The following is a 27200-nucleotide window of genomic DNA, read 5'->3' on the forward strand; positions in this document are numbered from 1 at the left end:
CCCCAGTACTGAAATGCTTTCTCCAGAGAGGCCCACTGTCATGGCCCTGGACAGAAAACCCTCACAGGTTGAGTTCTCTAGCAGCAACTCCAGGGAGGGCTCAGACACACTTCCTAGCTCATCCCAAGTAGGGCATTCCCCCTCAGATGCCATTACATCCAAGTGAAGTACCACTGCCTATGACTCCAAAGAGTGGACCTCAGTCTCTTCCAGCAACCAGGAAGGCCGTGGGAAGTGGTCCTCAGCTGGATCCTCACTTCTCAGATCCTCACTGGCTAGAAACCAGCAACTGCAGAAAAAGGCACTAGCTCTTTAAGATAGCCAGATACAGCACTTGAGTGGGTGGAGCTCCCAGAAGAACTCTCATGGCAGTGGCTTCAGGCCAGTGCTGAGGTCACTTACCTTGTACCTTAGTGGTGGGATTGCTAGCCATGGTCCTGAATTCAAGCTCAGAGACAGTCCCTACAGTACTGTCCAGGGTCCTGAACCTGCTCTGCTCCAGATTTGCACCAGTTGGCAGCTTCGCTTTATGTGTTCTCACCTGAGCTGTCACCTCACTGGGATGATGGAATCCCTAATGGATCAGGGCAACCACTTGGTGCCCATACGGCTATCCTTCTGGCGCCTGGCAAAGATGTTCTATTATTTAATTTATTTTAATGTTTTCCTCCTTTACCCTGTTGTTGTTACATTCTGTTTTTGAATTCTATCCTGTTTTTGTAAACTGCCCTGGAAGTTTTCTATCTTGTTTTGAATTCTATCTTCTACCCTTTTCTATCATGTTTTTGGAATTCTATCTTGTTTTTGTAAACTGCCCTGCAAGCTTAAGTGAATAGTGGCATGTGTCTCTTACAAACAAACAAACAAACAAATGTTGACCTTCACTAATAAAGCTACCCCTTTCTGCCAAGCCTTGTAAACAGGATGGCACAGCTGTTACATAGTCTCCTGCCTGCCTGTTTGTCATGAGGGAAGGTACAGCCACCTCTGAGCAGGACCCTTGTGAACTGGGGCTCACTTCCTGCCTTCAGCCCCAGGATTCCTGGCAGGAATCCACATGTCATTTGCAACCAATGGGAGGCCTTGCAAAGCCTCCTCCCCTCCTTGGCAACAAATGAACTACTGCCTGGCTTTCTGCTCCCACTAACAGCCAGCCACCATGCAACCAGCCAAGCAAGAGGGAGAGCCAATGTTCTATTGGCCCGCTGAGACCAACTTTATAGTATTTGGTGGAATTTAAGCCTGCAAAATAAAGACACATTAAGTCTTATCTCCTGTAATAGGTTAGTTTTGAGAACCACATTGCCGCATCATCGTCATCATCATTTTAAAACTGGCAGCTATCAGTTCCATTTCCATTTAATGAACTACCTTGGCAATTCTGCCTTTCTAAATCACTATCCTTGAAACACATTTGCAGTAACTGATGGCCACAAAGACTCCTTTCTGAGCAGATGCTGTGGTATCTGGCTTCCTTAAAAAGCCAGAACAAAAGTGCTCTCTATCATTTCCTGTCCTCCAGCCACTACATAAATGAATACAGGATATTAGGTTAGGTGTTAATGACTCAGCAGACTGGAGGTGATTTGTAAATCACTTCCGATCTTATTCTGTCATTATTCAGTTGCAGTGATGTGATGCCAGTATCTTCCTTCTAGCAATGTCCCTTTCACCAATGAAATAACAAGCCCCCCCCCCACAGTTCCCATGTCTCAGGCTGTCTTGGCAGATTGGGAACACCTATTCATTCCTTGAGTAACTCAAGTATAAATGCATTCTCAAAATCATCTGCAATGAGCAAGGCAAAGGTACATAGCAGATATGCCTCTATTAAAGTGCTGGCATTTGAAATCTAGATCTGTTTTTTTTCCAGGCTATACTGAAAGCACTGACAGTGCAATGAACTGTTTGCTTTGAAGACTTCAGAATGAATAATATTTCTGGGGAGACATGGGTACATGAGCAAATGAATAAGTTATGAATTGACTTGCTGGATAAGACTGAGTTTCATCTAGTCCAGTGTTCTGTATTCAACAGTGCCCAAGCAGATGAACTTCCAGGTCTCATAAGTGGGCCAACAAAGGTGATGGCCTATCCCTGGTGTTGGTCCCCAGAAGCTGGTCTTCAGAGACATACTGCCCCTGAACATGGAGGTTCTATTTGGCTATCCACTATATCCCACCAGCTTCTCAGCAGGACCAACCCTGAACTTCATGAGACTTCAGAGGAAGCCCCAATCACTGGACCTAGTACTGATGGGATTCCAGGACAGTCAGTGGAGACCAACAATCTTCCTGAGATCACCACCTGGGAAGATACCCTGCTCAAAGAGACTGACAGTTTGGAGGAGCTTTTATACCCTGACAGGTCTCGCTTTCTTGCTCTGGACCTACCTCTGGACATTTCCCCCCAGGAACAAAGGTGGTGGCCTGTCCATATAGAGATGCAGAGCTGGAGGCACAGCACCCATCTGACAGCATGATGACAATACTCCCTTAGCCCTACTCATGAGAAGATCACCTGATTCCTCAAGTGCTCTGGATCAAGGCCCTGATGCCCAGCTATGTGATGTTCAACCCATTCTAGAGGGGGTTGCACTCCCCCTAAAGGATCAGATTCATAGTTTGGGGGTGTTCTTGGACCCAGAACTGTCACCTGAGGCACAGGTGAGCTCAGTGGCATGGAGCACTTTTTACCACCTCAGGATGATATACCAATTATGCCCTTATCTGGACAGAGATAGCCTAGCTACAGTTACCCATGCCCTGATAACCTCTCTTCTGGATTACTGAAATGCATTATACCTGGGGCTGCCTTTGAAAATGGTTCAGAAACTTCAGCTAGTCCAAAATAAGGCAGCAAGATTCTTAACAGGGACTGGCCAATGAGATCACATTAAACCAGTACTTCTCTAGCTGCACTGACTGCCAGTCCATTTCCGATTCAAAGTGCTGATATTAGCATTCAAAATCCTAACTGGCTTGACGCCAGGTTATCTGAAGGATTGCCTCCTCCGATATGTGCCTGCATAGACCCTAAGATCATCTTCAGGGGTCTTTCTCCATGAGCCCCTGCCAAAGGAAGTGAGGCAGGTGGCTACCAGGAAGAGGGCCTTTTCTGCTGTGGGACCCCCACTGTGGAATGAGCTCCCCAGAGAGGTTCGCCTGGTGCCTACACTGTACTCCTTCCGGCACCAGGTGAAACCTTTTTTATTCTACCAGGAAGAGGGCCTTCTCTGCAGTGATCCCTGGACCTTCTGCATACAAAGCAGGTGCTCTACCACTGAGCCACAGGAGACTCAGAGGGACAAGAAACAATAGCGAGCCAAAGAAGAAATTGATAGGAAAGGCAAACACAATGGGACACAAATGATGTGAGGGAAAATGAGAGAGGGTGAGAGAGGGAGAGAACGCAACAAAGGCTGATACTACTACACAAAACAAAAAGAGGCATAAAATAGGACAGTTCAGGCACCAAGAGATGGCACCACTACAGAGATCTAGGCAGGACTCTGTTGACCAGCCTATCAGCAACTTCCTCCTGCTTGTTTTACAAGGGAGGCGGGAGCCAAAGGAAGCTGGAAACATCTCTTGGCCTCAGCAAGCTCGCATTCCAAGGTAGGGCTGGGCTGTGCAATTCCTGACAGCTAGGCCTCTGCTCTAGGAGGCACCCCTATTGCACAATTGTCTTTGGTGAAGGTGTATTAGCAAAATTGTTATATATTTTCTGCTTATATTTCTTTTTTAAAAAATCACAGGGGAAACCAGACTCTAGAAACAATGGCAGGTCCCCAAATATTTTCCAATGGTTGTGTATGTCCTAGGTGTACTGTAATCACCATATGGTTCCTTCATGTAGGGTTTTTGTGGTTACATACTCTCTCTTCCCCTGCCCTTCTAGCATCTCTCTCTCTCATTTCCCTTTTACAAGTAACATTTATAAATGCAGTCTGTCTGGCCTGAAGTCACTTCTTGTTACTGAGTGTTTGCCCCCACCAGCAGTTAATCATTTCCAGCATGCATGACGGGCTTCCTTGGCATCCACATAATTTGGATTATGCTTGATTTTTTCCCACTGCAGAACTCTCTGCTCTATTAGCTAAACATATATTGTTGAGCAGAGCTGGAATTCTTCATGCAGTAAAAAGTCACTACCACAGAATATAGTCATGGCCACCAATTTGGATGGCTTTAAAAGGGGGTTGGACAAATTCCTGGAGAGCTATCAATGGATGCTAGTCTTGATGGCTGTATCCTACCTCCAGTGGCAGTGAGCCTATGTACACCAGTTGCTGGAGAACATGGGTGGGAGGGTGCTGTTGCATTCATGTCCTGCTTGTGGGTTCCTGGTCGACAGCTGGTCGGCCACTGCGTGAACAGAATGCTGGACTAGATGGACCCTTGGTCTGATGCAGCAGGGCTCTTCTTTTGTTCTTATTCCTCCTTTAGCTGATAGTGACAAACAGACTGGTTGAAATCAGCACAACAAACGTAACTCCATGTGGCATCTGAAGCAAAAGCTGACTCTGATGAGAACTGTGGTTTGCAGCCCAATAGAAACAGCTGTACAAAAGGATGGATCCATATAGCCCATGAGATACTTTCCCAAGATCTAGGGCAGTAGTAGTCACTGGAAATTTACTAGAGGCATGTAGGAGATGTAGATAATCCGATCTGTTACAATTACAGGTACTATTTATTCTGTTTTTTTTTAAATTAAATATAATTTATTTATTCATTATCAGGACTGGCATCTCGGGTGGGTACAACTGGATACCTGCTAAGGGCCCAGAGTGCTTGTTTACCTGCCTCTTGCTCTGGCCCAGACAATGGTGGTGGTGGGAAGGAGGAGCAGTAGATGCCACTATCCACTTGCTCACTGGCTCTCTGCCTGTCAAGCAAGCGACTGGTAACAATGATGAGAAGGAGGGTGAGAAGCAATAAGAACTAGTGACAACAGAAGTGAGAAGGTCGACTCCCTAAGGGAGGGGCCCATTGAGGGCATCTTGCCCAAGGGCCCGCCAAAACCTGGATCCAGCACTGCTAATTATAATATACATCAAAGTACCATAAATACAAGCTTTAAAAGAGAAAAAGTGCAAAACCATAAATAACATGAGGTACAATTCATTTCTAAGAGATCAAAAATGAAAAATGTTTTCATTTTCTGAGATTCATACATGAGAATGTCCACTGGGAGTATCTGCAAAAGCGACTTTAACTGGAGCCATAGCTTTCCTCATCTGCACCAGTGACAACAGACCAAGCCACATGAATATTTTGATAAACATTGTTTTGTTTTTTTGGGACAGAACATCCACCATTCTTCAGAGTGAAAGATGTCCCCTTTCTAGAAGATGCTGTGATTGTGTTATTGCCAGTTACTGCTGTTGTGAATGGTTACTGTGCTTATTTTGAATAAATTTGAGCTTTAATTAGATTGCCACAGACTGTACTTACTATATTTCACACTTTATAATTTCGCTGTATAATATATATATTGTGTGTGTGTGTGTGTGTGTGTGTGCATGCGCACATGTGTGTACTCACACCTGCCAACTGAACAAAAATTCATCTGATGAAGTGGGGTCCAATCCATGAAAGCTTATGCCATACCATTTTTCTTTTAGTATTTAAGGTGCCACAAAATTTTCTTGTTTTTGCTGTGACAGATCAATACAGCTCCCCCTCTGGAAATGGTTGTCTACTACAACAATGATGAGCAACCCATAAAGCCCACTGTAAAGATGTGTTTGTTCACAGGGAACAGGAAATGCCATACCACCAGATAATTCAATAGACAAAACTCTGGGGACTAACATTCAAATTGAACGTAGTTGTTTTCCTGCCTTACACATCACCTTAAATCATATGCAATTAAAAACAACACCTTTAGAGACAAGAAGGCATTCTGAAGCTCATACCCAAGGTTGCACCTTTGTTCTCCTTATTAACCAGTGTGGAAGACAAGAAGCACTATGCTTCCATACTCACAATGGCTAACACAGAGTAGAATCTCCATTTACCAGTAAGCACACATTTAAAAATCCATCCTTTACCATCTTAACTGCAACTATGACAAAATGATTAAATGCCATTAAGGGGTGATTCATCTGCATTAAGTGACCTTGAGTAAGCACTCTTAGGTATGCCTCCATTGGGAAGGAGCCCCCGCTCCCTCCCACAGCCCCCCCCACAAAACTCCCCCCCCCTCTCTCTCACACACACACACACACACACACACACTCTTACTTATGTTCTAGCCTGCTTTTAAGGCTGAAATCCTCTCAAAATGGCAGGAAGGTTCCCACTGCCTTGAAAGAGTTCCACCCTTAACAGGCTTTCCTGGTCTTCCCCTTTCTCAGCCATCTTCTCCTTTTTCTTCACTGCAGCTCCCAAATATTTAAACTTCTTTGTATCCCTTGGCCCCAAGACACCACTTCTTACGCATATTTTTGGAGGTAATCTACATGTTCAGAAGAATCATGCGATACAGCCTTATGTGGAGGTGTATTACTTCAGAATGCAGCTGCTGGTGGGGTTACATCATTCAATGCCCCCATGGCAAATTCTTGAAATGGAGGAGCATTCAGTCAAACAGCCCCTCCCTACCATTCTGTGGTGGCACAGTCTGTGATTCTTCTCAACTTTCTTCCCAACTTTTTCACAGTATTTATTTATTTAATTTATATTCTGCCTTTTTTCCTCCTTAAAGATTCAAAGAATAGCCCACTAGGTAGAGATTATTTTAACCAGCCTCACCTCCCACCCCCACCAATTGTATGCCTGCATGATTGGAAGGCGCTACAAAGGTACCCACCCCTGTATGAATACCAGTTCCACTGAAGGATCACTCACCTGAACACATTACCGTCATGGATACATTGTCTTTGCCACAGTCCTTCTTGTAGTGGCAATGCAGCCAGTTCATCAGGCAGACTCCATTGCCACACTGAAGTTCCTCTTTTTTGCAAGGCAGGATGTCCTTTTCATCTGGGGGGGGGGGCGCGGAGGGGAGAGACAGAAGGACATTAAAATGGCTTTGGTTGATCAAGCAGGGAAATACATACATTAACAAGGACCTAGGGTTCTCGGTTGAGGGTTTTGGCTCAGCTGACAGCCTTGATAGATTGGCTGAGGGTTTTGTTTTACTGTCTTTAAATACTATCCAGGAACGAAACAAATCAAGTTTGCTTGTTCTTTTATCATCAGTGGGAGACAGAGTAGCACTCAAGTAAAAGTGAGTCCTACTTTTATTGAACCCTCTTCTCCAAGATGTAGATTTGCATGTCCCTGTGATCTTTATGATTTTTGTATCTTCAGATATTAAATATGTTGTACAGGATAGGGTCACTAGCAATGGATGAATCTGTTTGTTTCACTTTCTATAACGCTGTCCTTTTTCCAAGCAAAAGTTCATTCTATACCATTTCCACATCAGTTTGTGATTTTTTAAAGTCTTCACGAAAATCCATACACATTTTTGTACACATTTCCCTTTTAATATACACATTTTCATAAGCAATTTGCCCTACTGTATGCATTCTGGTATGTAATTGTCCCTAATGTGCACATTTTTGTGTGCATTTTTTAATTGGAGAACTGCACTGTGAAATTCGAAGAAGTGCAAATACCGAAGAATAACTGCATTCTGGTTCACATATTAGTTTGGGAAGCACAAATTAGGCTGATTTCTATTAAAAAGCAAACCAAAGAACTCCCCTATTCCCCGATGATCACTTCTTCTTTCTACATAATAGAAAAGGCAATCTAAAAGGCTTCTAAAGGCAATCTGTCAGTGCCTGTGTGAAATCTTTTGTTTATCCAAGTCCCCAGTTTTCCTTAATTAAGAAAGCACTGATTAACTAGCTCAATTGATTCAGGATGATCTCCTGCGTGGAAGTTCCCCTGAACAGACAGATAGTAGGATATATTTTTCCTTTAGCCTCCACTTTTGTATTCCGATTACAAGTCAGCATGGGACATGCTCTGCAGTGTTTTCTGTGATTGGTTAACCCCTTTAAAAAATCTAAGAGCAGGAAACCTAAGAGCAGCAAGTGAAGTTGGTTGGACTGGTTGACTTCTCTAGGGTATCATATAGTTCCCTCCTGGCACCCACTTTCATATGTCCCTAAAAACTGGTGTTAGTGGGTTTGGTCCGACAGCTCAATAAGTCTTCGATACTAGATTGGATTCCACATTATCTATGCATCTGGGATGGTCCTGAAATCCCCTGGAGCATTTAAGAAGCAGCCCAATTCACACATGCTGATGATTATGAAGGGCCATAGCTCAGTGTCATAGCACATACTTTGCATGCAGAAAGTCACAGGTTCAACTCCTGGCATCTGCAGCTAGGGCTGTGTAAAGACAACTCATTGAACATAGAGGAGTCAGAGTGGCATGCTGCAATTATTCCTTCATGCCTGAATCTCCTCAAGAACCAGGCCCCTTTAAGGGTCCTCAAGCTTCTTGGTTTAATTCTTTACTTCTCATGATTAGTTGTCTGCTTGGGGTGGCACAATGTTGGAATTCGAGAGATCCCTTAACTCTCTATGTTGGTCCCCTGCTGCCTGCTATAGCTAATCTTTGGGTGGTACAAGAATTCACAAACATTGATAAGACCTGAGAACATGACCACCACAACAGGTGTGATTAATGCGATTGTCATTAAAAACTGCATGCAGCAAAAGGAGATCTCAGGTATATAAGTCCTCAAGGTTTTGCCCAAGCTGAACTTTGACACAAGCTGGACCATGGAGGTGCTGTGTGATGGCCACTGGCTGGGGTCTGTTATTGTTTCACTTAGGGCTCCCAACAACTGAATGGGCAAGTAAGCTGATCTTGTTTAGAAGATTTTATTTCTCTGCATCACTTTTGCCCACTACTTAATACAATCTTTAACTTCTACCCTTCGTGTGTCCATTGCCTCTGAATCCTCCTAAGAAACTTTGCCCCTTGGCCAAACAGGCTGTGAAAACCCTCAGCCGGAAACTATGAAGAGCAGTCAGTGCAGACAATACTGAGGTAGGTGGACCAAAGATCTGACATGGTAATAAGGCAGATTTCCATGTGTTTAAGTCAAATCCTGTTCCTCTCTAACTTTTAAATCAACCCAACCTTCCCCAACCTGGTTCAGTCCATATATATTGGGCTACAATGTGCACCACCCCAGTCAGCATGGGGAAGCTTGCAGCTGGCTTTACTCCCAGCCCTGGCTGGCTCAGAGTTCACAGCTGTGCTCTGCTGTCTGCTGCCAACACTCCCTGGCAGCATGAGGGCAGAACGCAGATGCGGTCCTCAGCTCCCGCCAGTTTGGGGGTTTGATGGGGGAGCTCGGAGTTCATTTAGACACTATTATTTTTCCTGCAAAGGTAAATATCTATCACTGTTAGATACCCTCCGCTACCATGTACACATTTGGATCCAAACACACACACTTCAGATAATATAAGTATATATAGTTGGAAGGGCCCAGAAGATATGTAATCTACTCAGAAGCAAACCCCACTAAGTTCCATGGGGCTTACTCCCAGGTAAGTGTGTAAAGCAGGGATAAGAAAATAAGAAGAGCCATGCTGGATCAGACCAAGGGTCCATCTCATCCAGCGTTCTGTTCGCACAGTGGCCAGAAACCTAGAAGTAGGACATGAGTACAACAGCATCCTCCTGCCCATGTAGGGATGTCAGAGAATTCCGCCACAGACTCCAGTGAGCCCAGATTCTAAAGATGCGGCAGCAGATGTAGCGGCTCCAGCTGGTCTCCCGGCCGCTGTGGCCGCCATTTGCGTGGCTGCCTTTCTTCGTGATAGGCTCCATAAATACTTACATAGCCTATCACAGCAAAGAGCAGGGGTGCAAATGGCGGCCGCTACGCCATTTGTGCCCCTGCCCTTTGCCGTAATAGGTTACATAAGTATTTACGTAGCCTATCACGGCAAAAGGCCTTTTGTTGTGATAGGCTACATAAATACTTACGTAGCCTATCATAGCTTGGCAGCCAAGCAAATGGCGGCCGGCATAGCGGCCGCCATTTGCGGCCCCAGCAGCCCGGCAGTGGCCGGAATTCCAATGGCGGCTGGCCCCGGCTGGCAGCTCCGCGGAGTTGCCATGGAGCGAAGCCGGCCAGGGAGGATTCCGGGGGGAGGGACGGAGCACCTCCCCCCCACCGCGGATGCCCCAGAACGGAGCAAGGTAAGCGTTTTGTACATCCCTATGCCCATGGGTTCCATTAACTATGCACCATGTGAAGTCCTTCCTTTTAACTGTCCTGAACCTCCCACCAGACTTCATGGGATGACCCCATTGGGTTCTAGTACTGTGAGAGAGGGAGAAACATGTCTCCCTATCCACTTTCTCCACACCATGCATGATCTTGTACACCTCTATCATAGCTCCCCTTACTCACCTTTTTTTCCTAAGCAGAACCTCTTCTAGCCTGAGGGCTGAATTCCATTTTGGAGAAGTCTTCCCGGGGGAATGGGTGGGTGGCATTCCAGTGGTGGGTGAGCCAAGAGCAAATGGGCCAGGGACAACATTTCCAAAAATACCAGCATGATTTGTGCTTAAAGCCCTTAGTGCCAGTAGCTAAGCCTTGGGAAAGACATTTCAACCTTTTAGAATGGGGGAAAAACACAGCACAAAAGCTGGGTATCCATCAAACAATCAGTGGCTGGGGGAAAGGGGACCCCAAGGGAACTGAGCATGGCTCTCTGGGGAATCCTAGAGGGCCAGATTGGGATCTCTGGGGGGCTGGACTTGGCGTCCAGGCCCAACATTCTGCACCCCCAGTGTAAAGTATTGAAACCTGTCTCACATCCTGCACCGAGGCAGGATCCACATTCACATCAGCCTTCTTGTCTCCCCAGACCAGACAAATAGTGCAGTTTTATGGGGAGAGACCATAGCTCAGTGCTCACATCCACATTTTTCACACAGAAGGTCCCAGGTTTCACAACTGGTATCTCCAGGTCAAAAGAATCAGGTAGCAGGGGATGGGAAAGACCTCTGCCCGAGACCTTGGAAAGCAGCTGCCACTCAGAGCAGACAAACTGGGTTAGATGGGCAAATGGATTGACCTGTTCTAAGGCCATTTTCCATGCTGACTTAGAAAAATGTCCCATGGTCTACAATACAGCCAGTAAATGTATTTAGGATTTAGGCACAGAACAGAGTAGTCCATTTAGCAAGCAAGCAGTCAACAACACAGCTGTCAGTCCAATGGGGTTCAGGCTAAGGCAGGAGTGGTCAAGATAGCAGGCAGAGATAGAAACACAGTTAGATACCTTACACAGCCCAGAAGCAGGGCCAAGAAACAGTCCAAGGGTCAGTAGCACAGAGCATCAACCACAAGGCAAAGCAGCAAACACTAAAACAAACAGAAACAATCTTTCCAGCAGCTCTCAGCTACCAGTGAGAGTAGATAATAGCCAGAACTAGCAGAGCCCCACCCAGTCCTCAGCTGCATCCCATTAGAGGCTTGTCAGATGTCCTCAGGAGGAGAGCCTGACTCATGAGTAGTCCTCTTCAGTAAACAAGCACTCCTTCTTCTGTCCACCATCCTATCATGGATCTTAAGGCACCGGTGTTCTCAGGGGCTAGGTGGTAGCCCAGCATCTCCCTCCACCTCTCCAGGAGGCAGATTCAAAGGCATCAGTCTTGAAGGTCCCAGACCATCTTGGCTAGTGCCAGGGTCTCCTGAGGAGCCAACTGTTTTCAAATGTTCTGGCTCCTCCTCTGAAGACAACTCCAGTGGCAGCATGACACCTGGGAGCATGACACTGACCAGGTTGAGGAACACGTGTCAGTAGTGTCTCTCCACCTCTTCTCTAATACCTTAGGTTGCAGTATCTGATAATGAAAATGAATAATCTGAAAACGAGTGCTCTTTAAAGCCAAGGAATGGGAGACTGGCACCCCGGACTGCATACAGCCACACTACATACAGCAGGCTGCCTAAATCAGGTTTTTGTTTCCTCTTCAATATGTTTAATTTGAGGCCTTCACATCAGCTTTCATCGCCAAAAGCCCATGCAGTTTAGGCATAATTGCTCATGATTTGCAATTCTCCACACAGCTGCTACAGCAGAAAATGTCAGCACCCCCCATGCATTTCTAAATATCGCCGGCCCTGACAGCACACTGATTCGTTTGTCTTAGGTAGCTACGGGCTTATACAAACCTGGGGGCTCAGCTTTGTATGGAGACCTAGAATGAGATAATATTGTTTTTATGTGTGCTTTTAGCACTTGGTGGATAATGTTCTTTGAGCGCCCGGATCATTAGCGGTAGGTAGCTAAAAGTTAGAATCTTGGGAACAAGTAGCAGGCAATATACATCTATATCGTCATTTACAGGAATATTTAAACGCCAAGACAGATGGTCTTACAAATAGATTCCCGCCACAAAGTTATTAGCCCCAAATGGATTTTTATAGCCCATGTACCCACAGTATTGAATGTGCAGAGGTTTGTGGCATTCTGATACCCTTCCCCACCCCAAACCCCCCTCTGTCTTCCAGTTTACTACAGCTTTTAATCTGGGCAGAGAGAGAAACAGTTCCTGTTCTGCAGCTGGCTGGCAAGAAACAGCCTTGGGGTGCAACAAATATTGTTGCTTTTCGGGGAGGGGCATAATGCTGCTTTAGGAATAGCACTGTGTCTATGTCTCTGTTGCTTCCCAATTACACAACTCGTATGTTGTAAAAGTACAGGTTGATCACAGAGAAGCAAGCAGGGACACAGGCATAAAGCTAGCCTGAAACAGCATCCCTAGCTCCCTAAAACAAGAGTGAGATATTAGAAAAACATTAGAATGGACTGGCACCATAAAGCTGCCTTGGAACCTCCTACTGCTCAGGGAAGTGGGGAGTACAATTCAATTATTCCTTCTGTTTGCAAAGTTCACGGGTAAGTATAGATCTTTGTCCCCTTCATGGATCACTGCCTTGTTGTGGTGAAGGGGCTTGCATAACTCAGTGAAGCCATAAGCTATGCCGTGCAGGGCCACCCAAGACGGAGAGTTCTGACAAAATGTGGTCCACTGGAGAAGGAAATGGCAACCCACTCCAGTATTCTTGCCAAGAAAACCCCATGGAACATATCACAAGGCTAAAGGTTATGACGCCGGAAGATGAGCCCCTCAGGTCAGAAGGTGTCCAATATACTACTGGGGAAGAGCAGAGGGTATTTCCAAGTAGCGCCAGAAAGAGTGAACCAGCTGGGCCAAAGCCAAAAGGACACTCAGCTGTGGATGTGTCTGGTGGTGAAAAGAAAATCCGATGCTGTAAAGAGCAATATTGTTTAGGAACCTGGAATGTCAGATCAATGAATCAAGGTAAGCTGGAGGTGGTCAAACATGAGATGGCAAGATTGAACATTGACATCTTGGGAATCAGCGAACTAAAATGGACAGGCATGGGCAAATTTAATTCAGGTGACCATATCTACTCCTGTGGGCAAGAATCCTTTAGAGGAAATGGAGTAGCACTCATAGTCAACAAAAGGGTGGGAAAAGCAGTACTGGGGTACAATCTCAAAAACAATAGAATGATCTCAGTACGAATCCAAGGCAAACCATTCAACATCACAGTAATTCAAGTCTATGCCCCAACCACTGAGGCCGAAGAAGCTGAGGTTGATCGGTTCTATGAAGACCTACAACACCTTCTAGAACTAACACCAAAAAAAGATGTCCTTTTCATCATAGGGGATTGGAATGCTAAAGTAGCAAGTCAAGAAATCACCAGGATAACAGGCAAGCATGGCCTTGGTGTACAAAATGAAGCAGGACAAAGGCTAATAGAGTTTTGCCAAGAGAACACGCTGCTCATAGCAAACACTCTTTTCCAACAGCACAAGAGGCGACTCTACACGTGGACATCACCATATGGTCAATATTGAAATCAGATTGATTATGTACTTTGCAGCCAAAGATGGAGAAGCTCCATACAGTCAGTAAAAACAAGACCTGGAGCTGACTGTGGCTCAGATCATGAGCTTCTTATTGCAAAATTTCGGCTTAAGTTGAAGAATGTAGGGAAAACCACTAAACCTTTCAGGTAGGACCTAAATCATATCCCTGAAGAATATACAGTGGAGGTGAGGAATAGATTTAAGGGATTAGACCTGATAGACAGAGTGCCTGAGGAACTATGGACAGAGGTCCGTAACATTGTTCAGGAGGCAGCAACTCAATCCATCCCCAAGAAAAAGAAATGCAAGAAAGCAAATTGGCTGTCTGATGAGGCTTTACAAGTAGCTGAGGAAAGAAGGGAAGCGAAAAGTAAGGGAGAAATAGGAAGATATATCCAACTGAATGCAGATTTCCAGAGAATAGCAAGGAGAGACAAGAAGGCCTTCTTAAATGAACAATGCAAAGAAATCGAGGAAAACAACAGAATGGGATAGACTAGAGAACTCTTCAAGAAAATCGGAGATCTCAAGGGAACATTTTGTGCAAAGACGGGCATGATAAAGGACAAAAAAAGCAGGGACCTAACAGAAGGAGATGAGATTAAGAAGAGGTGGAAAGAATACACAGAAGAACTATACAGGAAAGATCTGAATGTCCCTGATAGCCATGATAGTGTGGTCACTGAACTTGAGCCGGACATCCTAGAGAGTGAAGTCAAGTGAGCCTTAGGAAGCATTACTAACAACAAAGCTAGCGGAGATGACAGTATTCCAGCTGAGCTTTTTAAGATCCTAAAAGATGATGCTGTTAAAGTGCTGCACTCAATATGCCAACAAATTTGGAACACTCAACAGTGGCCACAAGACTGGAAAAGGTCAGTTTACATTCCAATTCCAAAGAAGGGCAACACCAAAGAGTGTTCAAACTACCGTACAGTTGTGCTCATTTCAAATGCCAGCAAGGTTATGCTCAAAATCCTACAAGCTAGGCTTCAGCAGTATGCGAACCGAGAACTACTGGAAGTACAAGCTGGGTTTCGAAGAGGCAGAGGAACTAGAGATCAAATCACCAACATTCGCTGGATCGTGGAGAAAGCAAGAGAATTCCAGAAAAACGTCAATTTCTGCTTCATTGACTATGCTAAAGCCTTTGATTGTGTGGATCACAACAAAGTGTGGCAAATTCTGAAAGTGATGGGAGTACCAGACCTCCTTACCTGTCTCCTGAGAAACCTGTACGAGGGTCAAGAAGCAACAGTAAGAACCAGACATGGAACAACCAATTGGTTCAAAACTGGGAAAGAAGTATGACAAGGCTCCATATTGTCACCCTGCTTATTTAACTTATATGCAGAGTACATCATGAGAAATGCCGGATTGGATGAATCAGAGGTCGGAATTAAGATTGCCGGGAGAATTATCAACAATCTCCGATTTGCAGATGATACCACCCAAATGGCAGAAAGCGAAGAGGATCTAAAGAGCCTCTTGTTGAGGGTGAAAGAGGAGAGTGCAAAAGCTGGTTTGAAACTCAACATTAAAAAACCGAAGATCATGGCATCTGGCCCCATCACTTCCTGGCATATAGAAGGGGAAGAAATGGAAGCAGTGACAGATTTTATTTTCTTGGGCTCCAAGATCACCACAGACAGTGACTGTAGCCATGAAATTAAAAGACGCTTGCTCCTTGGGAGGAAAGCTATGGCAAACCTAGACAGCATAGTAAGAAGCAGAGACATCACCTTGCCGACAAAGGTCCGTATAATCAAAGCTATGATTTTCCCAGTAGTAATGTATGGCTGTGAGAGCTGGACTATAAGGAAGTCTGAGCGCCGAAGAATTGATGCTTTCGAACAGTGGTGCTGGAGAAGACTCTTACGAGTCCCCTGGACTGCAAGGAGGTCAAATCAGTCCATCCTAAAGGAAATCAACCCTGACTGCTCATTGGAAGGACAGATACTGAAGCTGAAGCTCAAATATTTTGGCCACCTAATGCGAAGAGAAAACTCTCTGGAAAAGACCCTGATGCTGGGAAAGACTGAAGGCAAAAGGAGAAGGGGACGGCAGAGGATGAGATGGCTAGATAGCATCACCGATGCAGTGAATATGGACTTGAGCACGCTCCGGGAGAGAGCGCAGGACAGGAAGGCCTGGCGTGCTGTGGTCCATGGGGTCACGAAGAGTCGGACACGACTGAACGACTGAACAACAACAAAAACATGGATCTTTGTGTTGCCCAAAGCACCATCCACAAGAAGCAGGGACCTATCAGCAGGCTTAGAGGAGCCCCAAGATTTGCAGAGGGTTTTTTTTACTCTTTAAAATAAAAACCATAAGGGAGACCCCTCCAAAACAGCCTAATTAGGAGTGAGCATATTCAGGGGGCACAGAATGCTGACAGACAGTTGGGGAAAAATGGATTATTGGGGAGGGGGAATGAAATGGACTATGTGGAACCCTGGATAGGGGCATTCCGCACTGCTGAATGTTGCAGGTCCCAATAGTATCCATTTATTTCTCTGAATCTGTTTCCAGCCAGAAGCTGAGGCCCTCTTATTGCTGCTTCTCCTCTCTATTGCTGTACACGATCTTATTGCTGATATAAATCTTGTCATATTCAAGACTTGCCTGCCTCATGTCTCTTCCGTACAATAACTCTATTAGTTTCCAAAGCCATCTGAAAATGTCTCCTCCACCCTTGTTGATGCTGTCACTACCTTCCTTCCCGCCCCCTTTCTCCTCATTATAAAATGCTCTTCAGTTTTGCCTGCTGTTTCATGGCACGTGGAGGCTGCATTTTGAAAATAAAATAGCATCAAAGCTATCGAAACAGGGCAGAATTATATTAATTGGCTGTGTTAGAGGAGAGCTCCAGGGATGGATATGCTCTTTAAGGGAACAATAGGAGCAAAAAATGACTGTACTGAATCTGAAAGCAATGAAAGCTGGGGAGTTTTGAAAGAAGGCGGACAGAAAATGACCCCAAAAGGTACTTTGGAATTACTTTATGGTGGGTGCAATGGATCAATCAGCTATATACAGCTGAGTACCAAACAGGGCTGCACTTGCTTGATTAGTAAGTTTGAACAATTAAACAATTACGCCTATTAAACTTCTGATCAACTAAAAAGGTGTTCCAAGATTAAGTGAGTAAGCAACACTTTTTTTTAAGTTAAATTATTTTTAATACCAGAACTTACAAAAATGGTGGGTGACAGATACCATCTTAAAAGAGGCATGCCTCCCCTCTTTGTGGATCTTGAGGAATGCCTCTTCTGAGCTGGTGCTTGCTGAGACATGTGCGTTCATAAGCTAAAAATGAGTAAAATGTGCTTCCTTCTATATGAATAGGAGGTAGTAATATCCTATTCATATACAAGTCTATGCATTTCTACTTGATGACTTAATCTACAATTCCCCAACCTGGTACTCTCCAGATATTTTGGACTTCAGCTCCCATCATCCCCAGCCAGTATGGCCAAGAAATGGTCAGAAATGCTGGGAGGTATAGTCCTAAACACCTGGAGGACACCAGATTAGGAAAGGCTGATTTAATAACTTAAAACTCATATGATAAAATGACTAAGGGTGCAATCCTATGCATGTTTAGACAGAAAAATGTCCCACAATTCCCAGCATGCCCCAGTCAACATGGCTGGCTGGGGAGTGCTAGGAATTGTATGACTTTTTTCCTACCTAAACATGCATAGGATTGCACCCTAAGAGTTCTTAAATTGGTTGGCAGCCCTAGTACCAACAATAATTTCTGTGGAGCAACTTCTCCCTTAGCACAGACTTGTAAATAACCCCTTGCCCAATTGCCTGTGGAGAATAAGAGTGGCTAGCAGAAGGCCAGATGGTCTAGCCCAAATTCTTGTGGGCTAGTAACTTTTTCCACTTAGTTGGAAGACTGCCTTCATACACAGGCACTGATCCAGCACTTGTAGCTTGATAATGTTACAAAATAATTTAACGAAATGGAGGAAGCTCATCGTAAAAAACATAACAAAACTACTCCCTCCATTTTCCTGTTCTTCCTACATGTAGGTGCATCCTCTAGTTCTGAACAAGTCAATGAAATATAGAAATTAACTGGACCACAAGCAGCTTCTGGTCTAGTCAATTTCACACCTTTAATTTTGTTATTGTTGTTGTTGTTGTTGTTGTTAATTGTGGCTCATTGCTGACAAGGAGAGGTAGTCATTGCACTGTTTTTTTCTTTTAAAAGAGAACTCCATGAGATAATATACAGTAACGTTGTTAACTTTTACTTTTGCATTTTAACTGAAAAAAATCAAGTTTATTGTGAAAACAATGTCCCCAAAAGTAATATAAATTGCAAACATGATTTATAAACACTCTCTAACAGTACAATAACAACCAGCATAATTTATGAATCATAATAACACTCAACTATATTTCTAGCAGCACATCTTTGCTGGAGTTTGCTGCAGGAAAGGCAAATCAGGTCACATTTTCATTCATCATGCTGCTGAATAAGTATTGAATTTTTGGTGAACTGTCCATAAGTTTATTCAAACAAAAGTGGGCTAAAATTGTTTTTTAAAAAGTGTATAAATGAACAAACTTTGAGAACAATTCCACAATTGCATTTTTTGCATGGGCAGGTGGGGGTAGTATGTTATTGCCCCCCATGACATCACAGACACTATCCAATAGGTGCCTGTGACAATAATAGACATTTCTCTATTAGGAGAGGCAACAGAGGGAAAGACAGATTAAGTAGCAAGCAAAAGTGAGGAGAAGATTGGGAATGTCAAGGGATGAATGTGAACAGATAAACTTATATGTACTTATGGTTCACTTCAGCAGGGTCTGACAACTACGGGGTTAAGCCAAAGGCTACACAGAAATGGTTACACAGGTTTTGAGAAGGAATATGAAAGAAGAGGGAGACCCTTGGATGATACATATGCTGTATGACAATCTTAAAACATTTCTCGTAAATTTACAAAGTCTGGATTATATACGAGATGGCTCTGTAGCTGCTGCAAAGACTAAAATGCTTCTCTCATCACTCTTTTGCTGTTGCCTTTCTGCTCAGGCAGCAAATCACCCTGCAGGAATCACCCACCTCCTGTTTAATAAGAAATAATAACCATCTTGGACTTGTTGCTGAGCTCCGGCAAGCAATATATTTCTACACCGAGTCCTTCACTGATGTTTAAGACACTTCTGTGCAGCACAACACCACCGTTCAATATGGAACCGAAAATATTCTCAGTCCCTTTAGGAATCCGTACAGTCTATGAGTACAAGAAGGGTCGTAAAAATGTTCTCTGTCAAGGACATGGCACTCTAGAGGGCTGCTGCACTATTCCAACAAGTCATGTGCTGCAGTTGGCACATTTTGGACCAGTTCAGTTCATTATTTTGGGATGGAGTGATGGTTTTTTGTATCTTTGTTTTGCCCTTGCCAGAGTCCTCAGGTTCTGGTGTCTGAGGGACAAACTAAACATTCTTGAACTGAGCTATGTGTGATTGGTTTATTTACTCCAGGGTAAGCACACATAGGCCTGAATCAGGTTGGGACAATGGCACTCTGGGAAAGGGCTTTTTAAGCTCCCTCACCCATTTTCATCCTGAAATTCTGCCCCCCCCTGCAGAAAGGGGGTTAAAAAAAGAAAATCCCCCCTCCCCACAGGGGATGGTGGTGAAATTTTGGGATGAAAACAGGTGGGGGGGATGCTTATCCCCCTCCTGGAGTGCCATGGTCCCAATCCAAATCCAATGCTCTTACTCTGGAGTAAATAAACCAATCATGGATAGCTCACCTTCTCATCAGTTATGCGTGATTACAAGAATGTTTAGTTTGGCCCTGAACCAATAGGCTTTAGCTGGCAGTCTCTCACAGACACTTATCACCTTGTAAGTTACTGGGGGGGGGGGGAGTCATAAACTGGGCCTTCATCCAGACCACACTCCATATGGCAAGTACAGGCCTCAGTACTCTGCTAGGTTGCATTACTAACCTAAGTTCTGTCAAGTGACTCTGCAGTCTGAAGGTGGACAACTGACCTTGCTGTCCAATGAAGAGGCACATGGATCTACAAAACCCTCCTTCTGGGCTGGAAGTCTGATCAGTTTGCAAGCTTGGGTAATAGTACAGATTCTGCCTGGCTTGGGGGTCTCAGGTTCAGGGTGGGCCCTCTGATTCAGCTGGTCCCCCATTGCTGGTTTCAGGCCCAGTTTCAGGGCCCAGGTCTGGTGTGTGTCGGTGCTGCCACTGACTCAGCTTGCCCCTCTTCTTCTGAGTCAGTACCTAAGTCAGTGCTGGCAGCCTGGGTTATATTTTAAACTGACCACAGTTCTCTGTGATGTCAGAACCCAGGAAATGGTGGCTTGTTTAAACTATGGTTTGAAAACAACTCAAGACCTGAAACCTGGTTTGTTTTGAGCCTGGTTTGTTCTCAAAAACCATAGTTTAAACAAACCACATTCTCTGAGTGTGGACATCATAGGGAACTGTGGTTAAAATTGGAAGTGACAAGGTCTGATCTCCTCTTTGCTGGTGCAAAAGAGGACGGAAGAGGTGGCAGTGTGTGCAAGCTTGAGGCTTTCCATGGATTGTTCATATAGCAGGAAACGATGGATTTCCATTTTGTCTGAACTGGGCCAAGATATTGGTAAGTTCTACTACTACTTTAGATGAGTTTATATTTATTTATTTGGAAACTGCTTAAAAACCTTTCTATTAACCATCATAAACTTGTTTCATAGATGGGATGCTGAGGTTCATACAGAGGATACATCACTGAGATAGTAACTGGTTTAGGGAAGAGATTGAGTTTGAAGCTAGCACCCTCAGTTCAAGAAAAACACTCTAGTTACTGGATCACAGTAGCTCTTGGTTTAAGCTGTGCCTGTAGCTAGGGCTCTGTCCCACAACGCACACACATGCACGCATACACGCACGCACGCACACACACAGAGTTAAGTCCAGGGTTGCGTGTACTCCAAATTGAATAGTATGCTCCTAGAAAAGCTGGATTCTGCAACTTGCCTAAATTATGCCAATTGAGAAGCAGTATCATTTATTATTTATTCAGTGCCTAACGATTCCAGTGAAATGCAAAATTAGATGCTCGTAAGTCAAATCTACTGTTTGTAATGCTCTTACGCATACTGAACTTGGATGGCCATCCAATGAACTTCGTTATTCATGTCGAGGTTGTTTAAGAGCACCTGCACAGTCTGCATGACTTGTTTCTCAGTCCTTTCAGCCAGAAAAGAGCTTTTCTAATGTTCTTACTACTTTAGAAAACCTCCCTTTGTTCCCGTAGCAGCACAGTTGTTTCTTCTGCAAGTGGAAAATAGTGTTTCAGCCCAACAGGCACTGAGATCACTGGTGATCACACCATGTGATGTGCCCTGGTGTGGTCACATGACCATTCCAGGAAGGGCTGTTGGGCTGAAACACTATTGCTGAAGACAGCAGTGCTTGCTAGGAGCACGTACATACGGCGTTTCAAGGAAGAGGCGGCCAGGAAGGTAGCGATGTAGCCTGGCAGACAGGGAGGGGATCTGTGGTTATATAGCAGTTCATATATACAAAACAAGAACTTGGAACAATGGAGAATTTTAATCTAAGATTGGACAGAGGAGTTTGGAACGTGGTGAGCAAATTATGATTTCTGTTGGGGTAAGTTCATTCATCACTCGTAACAACTAGATTCTGTACCCACGTATTAAAAACACCATGGCCCTGATCAAAAGCTAAGAGTTGAATCATAAATAGCCAAATGTACACAACTGCTTTTAAGCCAAGATTTAAAAGATGAGTGCTGAGCCAAATAACTATTTATTTATTTATTTATTGCAGTTATAACCCAGCCTTTCAACTATATAACAAGACTCTGAGGCAGCGTAGACTGTGACAACAATAAAAATCTAAACTACAATAAAATGTGGATAAAACATCAAAAACAGCATGACTTTAAAACAAACAAACCCACAAGTGACAATATAAAGAAATAGAAATGGCAGCAAAATAAAAGCTATAATTCAAACCAGCAGCAGTGATCAGTTGTAGGGGAACAGCAAAAGAATGACAAATCAAACATTAAAAGCCTGCTGTAATTTGGCACCTAAAAGTGCGTAACGTGGCACCACATGAATATGTCTGGGAAGGACACTCTGTGATCTCTGTGCTACCACAGAGAAGGATTTTTCTCTGACTTGCCTACAGAGCTCCCAAAGCACAACTTAACCATCCATTGTTTAAAGCTTCATAGGGAGGCAGTATGGTGTAGTGGTTAAAAGTGCTGGACTAGGACTCAGGAGATCCAGGTTATAGTCCCCACTTGGCCATGAAGCTCACTGGGTGACTTTGGGCCAGTCACGACTCTCAGCCTAACCTACCTCACAGGGTTGTTGTGAGGATAAAATGGAGAGGAGGAGGACAACGTAAGCTGCCTTGGGTTCCTTGCAAGAGGGAAATGGTTGGATATAAATGTAATAATAATTTTTTAAAATAGATGAAAACCAGCACTTACCACATTCTGTGGTTCTTCTGCACTTCTGCAGAACTGCAGAGACATACACAGCCCTGCCTATCACTGATACACTCCAAACACCAATCCAGAGTGGCACTCTTGATCCCTGTAGGAAATGTAGCAAGGATATGCAAATAGAAGAGGGGTCACACTGGCCGGGGTGTGCTTCTCACTCTCCCTATATGGAGTGGGGGAGAGTGGCTGTGCTTCTTGTTGCCAAAGGTAACAGGATTCACACCTTCGGTGGAAATGCAGTCACCGAGAAAAACAGAGGGAAAGGAGAGAGCGAGTCCTCAGTATGAGATAGCTTGCAAATGGAAGGAGGATGCAGCCATCTCCATACAAGCATTTCCCCATTGTCTTCTCCAGCATGATTGAAAGCCACTTGCCATGTTCTTCCAGTGATCAACAGCCACAATTGCCACCACCACCACCACAAACAGCAGCCTGGAGGAGGCATTATTCCAGTAGGTGATGCTGGCGGATCACTGCCCAGGGCTGTGACGTTTATATTAAAAGGATCCAGCAGGGTTCTGTCTGCCTCCTCACACCCAACATGCCATTCAACCTCTTCACCACTGAGTGAGGTCATCTAAGGCAGGGGTAGGTAAAGTTGCATCCGTTGGCACCAATGCACCCCCAGACAGCTTTCTTGGTGCCCACCGAGGTACCCTACGCCTCCCACTTAAAAAAAAACCCCAATCACATTTTCTTATTGGCATTGCTGTGCAACAGATTTCTGCTGGGGTTGAAAATTGTGGGCTCAAAGGAATTGGTTACTGCATTGGGGCTCAGTCCCACTTCTGCCTTATACTCAGTCTTTGGGGCAGGTTATTGACCTTTGGCTTGCCTCCCATGGCAGCCACTTCATGGTAGTGCCCAGGGCAGTTTCTCAAGTTGCCAAACATGTCCAGGGCCCCAAAAAGTTGCCAGCCCCAGATTTAAGGACTTGGAGTGAACTGTCAACAGTATGCCGACATGGCAGGGCAATGCAAGAGAAGAAAGGGCCTTGTTTCTTCTTCTTCTAAGCAGATTTAGAAATTAGACATACCTCCTCTGACTCTGGACTAGGGATGGACAAATATTTCATTTTTTGATCCGGGTTAGTTTTGCATGTTTTTTTCCTAAAGGTGGGCTCAAAATACCTCCCCACCCCCCACCAGAACTTTTGCAAGGCTATTCGCCCCCTGGAATAGTAAATAGCAGAAATGGGAATTTTCTTTTTGTTTTCGGAGCAGGGGAAAGTTTCCTGAACTCTTCATGCATGGATGCTTTTGTACATCAGGGGTGAGCAATATGAGTCCCATGGGCTGCATGTGCTCCCCAGCCTCTGGTGTGCCCTCCACCATTGAAATTTGGCAGCATGCTGGCGGCGAAATAAATCAGTGCTTGCTGCTAAAAGTTGGTGGCAAACTGTGACAGAGGCAGAAAAGGGAGAAATTTAGCTTGTACCTTTTCAGCCTATGTCACAGTTTGTGGCCGAATTTCGGCGGCAAACCTTTTTGCTGTTGCCGCTGCACCACGAAATGTGGTGGTACACAACAGCAGCAGGACTGTGCCCCCCCCCGGTGAAGTCTGGGGAGTGGAAATTGGTCCCCAGACCCGCCGAAGTTGCCCACCCTAGCTGTCAGGATTCCCCTTTTGCCTACTGAATACTCCAATAGCCAAATCAACACTCAGACAAAAGGGCTGCTTTCCAAGGGTTTAATTCCATTTACCCTAATGAGGCATACAGATGCTAATTGCTAGAGATTCAGAGAACTACAAAGGAACAGCCATCTAGGAGTTCAAAGAGAAACTACTTTGATCTCCGTTTGGGAAAAGGGCGGCAATTCTCTGAACTTAAGGGGTGGGAGGGGAAGATCTCCCCCTTTCCTGTGATGCTTCTGGGTGCAACTGTTGACGTCGAGCCAATCGGGCTGAGCACCGAAGGTCAGCCCCTGCGATCTCTCGCTTGTGCCTGCATTTACGCCTCGCGTCTAAGAGTTCAGGTTGTCCTTCCCTTTCCACACCTTGTTCGCTGTCACTCCCAGGGATGTGAGAAGGGGGGGGGGCTCCCCCTCCAGGTGTGCCTCTAAAGTGTGGGAAAGTTCCTCCTCTACGAGTTGCCTCTCTTTCTCAGAATCAAAGTCCTGCTTTGGGACTCTATGGGCTCAGATACAACCCTGACACTATCTTACATTAACTTTAGAAGGTGGCCAATCCCCCCACCCCACAACACTTTCCTCCTGCAGATTAAAACAAAGCCTTGTGGCTGCTTCTTACAATCACAAGGGACTCTCAGAAGCTCTCTGGCCCAGTTACATTTAGTTGGATAGCTACATGGGAACACAGCCTTTTTTAAACTGCTGGGGAAAAAGGGGTAAAAGCTCACAGCTACCTCATGAAACTAATGTAAGGTAATCCCCGAACACACACACCCTTGAAGATTTGGGGAAACTCGTTTACTAGGGATGGTTACTTTTCTTTCAGCCTGAATTGCCAAAAATTACAGTAACAATAGGTTTGGTACAGAATTACATTTTACCCTTAAAGGTGGTCTAAAAGCCAGTTTAAATAAATCAAGCACCCATCATTCCATTCCATAATCTGCAATTTTAAAAAAATCCATTCAAAATATTGAAATGTCTTTTCTCTGAAAATATGTATTTAAAGTGTATCGTTGCACTCAAGTTATGCATATATACGTGTATTTTGTTCAATGTAAACTGCCACAAACTACATTGCAACATTTGGTGAAGTGTGAAATCTGGCGGAGTTCTGATCCACACATGAGTTCAAGGATCATGGACCAGGTCATTTCATATAGGAATTTGTAAAGACAGAATTCCTCAGGCATCCCTGTTCTGAACCTGACAGCTTCAGGGTAGAGACCATGCAATGGCAGATGTGGGAGCCAAGTTACTTCTGCCCTCATATTGCCATACTCAGCTGTACACTGAAGCTCATAAGAGCCAGTTTGGCAACAGGTTGCAAAGCCAGCAAAAGTAAACATAAAAAGAGGCCATCTAGCTGTGAGTCTTGCAAGACTTGGTTCCTTTTTCTCTGGCTCATTCCATCTTGCCTGGGAGGGAGGAGCCCTGACTGACTCACTGACTCCAGCTACAAAGTTTGCTGTTTGGATTTGTTTATTTTGCCTTTCTTTGACCTTAGTATAATAATTATTGGATTGTTTAATTTTAGTGCATATTAATGTGAGATGTTTTAAAGTGTATGATTATTTAAACCTTGTTTGGATGTAGTACAGTTAATTATTTGGAAATGTTCTATTGTGTACATTTTCTTGCTGTTGTAAGCCACTTTGAGCAGAGTTTTACTGTGGAAAAGCAGCATACAAATAAACCGATAAAATAAAAATCTCGCTTTATGCTTCCTGATTCAAAATAATGTACCAAATATTTTTCCTACACTTAGTATTACTAAATCTTCCTTACTTAAAAAAACAAAACAAAACACACAAGCTTTTTTCTGCATTTAACCCAGTTTTGGAAACTCATTTTAGCTTAACATATAAAGATGCCATATACCGAGTTAAATAACGGCTGTGTTCGGATGTCATGATAAACTGTGGTTTATCATGATAAGAATGAGCCTAGCTTTCCTGCAAGTTCTTGTGCTTTCCCCCACCCCATTCCTTCCCTGGCATGGCTGTGAGGGGTTTGGAAGCTTTTGCTTCTGTTTTTGATTCACTGCAGGTTGTTGTGTTGCCCAAATCTGATAAACTGTGGTTAATCTTAACTGTGGTTTGTTTGAATCAAACCAACTTCAAACCATGGGTTATGAAGCTGGCCTGTTTCAATAAACCATACTTAAGTTTAACCACAGTTTAGGGTTTGGATGACATGCTAAACTACAGTTAATCAAAAATGGAAGTGCAAGAGGAGGAGGAGGAAGGGAGCACATGAAGCAGGGAGGCAGATCTTGTTCTCCTCATGAAAAACCATGGTTTATTATGGTGTATGAACACTGCCAAGAGGTCCATTTTTCTCAGTATTGTCTAAGGTGGGCTGTGGCTCACTTTCCAAGCCTTCTAGGCATAAGTCATTCTCTTATGGAACAATCTTGTTCATCTCTTCTCAGAAGGAAGTCCATTTGATGATCCTTACTCCAGGTAAGTGTGCATCAGATTGCAACCTTAAACAACTTGGATGCTTCTGCAATAAATGCATCAGTGGGAAAAGGAATGAGCAGGAGATAAATTGCCAGTCTGAGCTGAAACTAATGATATGATTCAGATCACATTTGAGTGAGCGTGATGGGAAAGCAGCCATGCTTGGTGAGAAGTTGATCCTGCTCATGCTGAGATGCCAGACTTGTGCAAGTTTCAAGGTGTGCAAGTCATCCTTGACACAAGTACAAACAGGTCAATCATACACTGCCCCCAATTGACCTTGACTACACAGGCAATGACTTTTGAGGAAGGAGAAGGAGGAATACTCGGGTTTAGTCCTAGAGGTCTGCATGCATATGCTTGGCTTTGGACCCTTAGTTGAATGAATATTGGGCTTAATGGGCATAATTTGGGCAGCCCTGAGCTATTTGGTGCCAAGGGAAAAGGCATGGTAGATTAAATCATTATTATAAATCTAATTAATTAATTAATTATTAAATATTATTATGAATTTATATCCCACTAGTCTCCATCAAGGAAGGTACCAAAGTGGTTGTCAAAAGTAAAGTCAGGCCAGAACAATAAACCAAACAATCAATAGCACAATTCATAAAATACAAAATGTGCAGTACAATTTGCTAAAAAAAGAAAAATAATTAGC

General features: G+C 44.2%; 1 protein-coding gene across 1 annotated transcript in view; it reads right to left on the reverse strand.

Annotated features, from left to right (window-relative positions):
• BEAN1 (brain expressed associated with NEDD4 1) overlaps positions 1-27200 on the reverse strand; it is a 99011-nt gene that overhangs the window by 54811 nt on the left and 17000 nt on the right. Inside the window, exon 4 of the mRNA XM_084812887.1 lies at positions 6858-6992. Within this exon, the coding sequence (XP_084669013.1) occupies positions 6858-6992 (135 nt within the window). The remainder of the gene's footprint in view (positions 1-6857; positions 6993-27200) is intronic.

This window comes from Heloderma suspectum, chromosome 8 (assembly GCF_057233095.1).
Source record: "Heloderma suspectum isolate Gila_16-S chromosome 8, 16-S_ref, whole genome shotgun sequence".
NCBI classification, from domain to species: Eukaryota; Metazoa; Chordata; class Lepidosauria; order Squamata; family Helodermatidae; genus Heloderma; species Heloderma suspectum.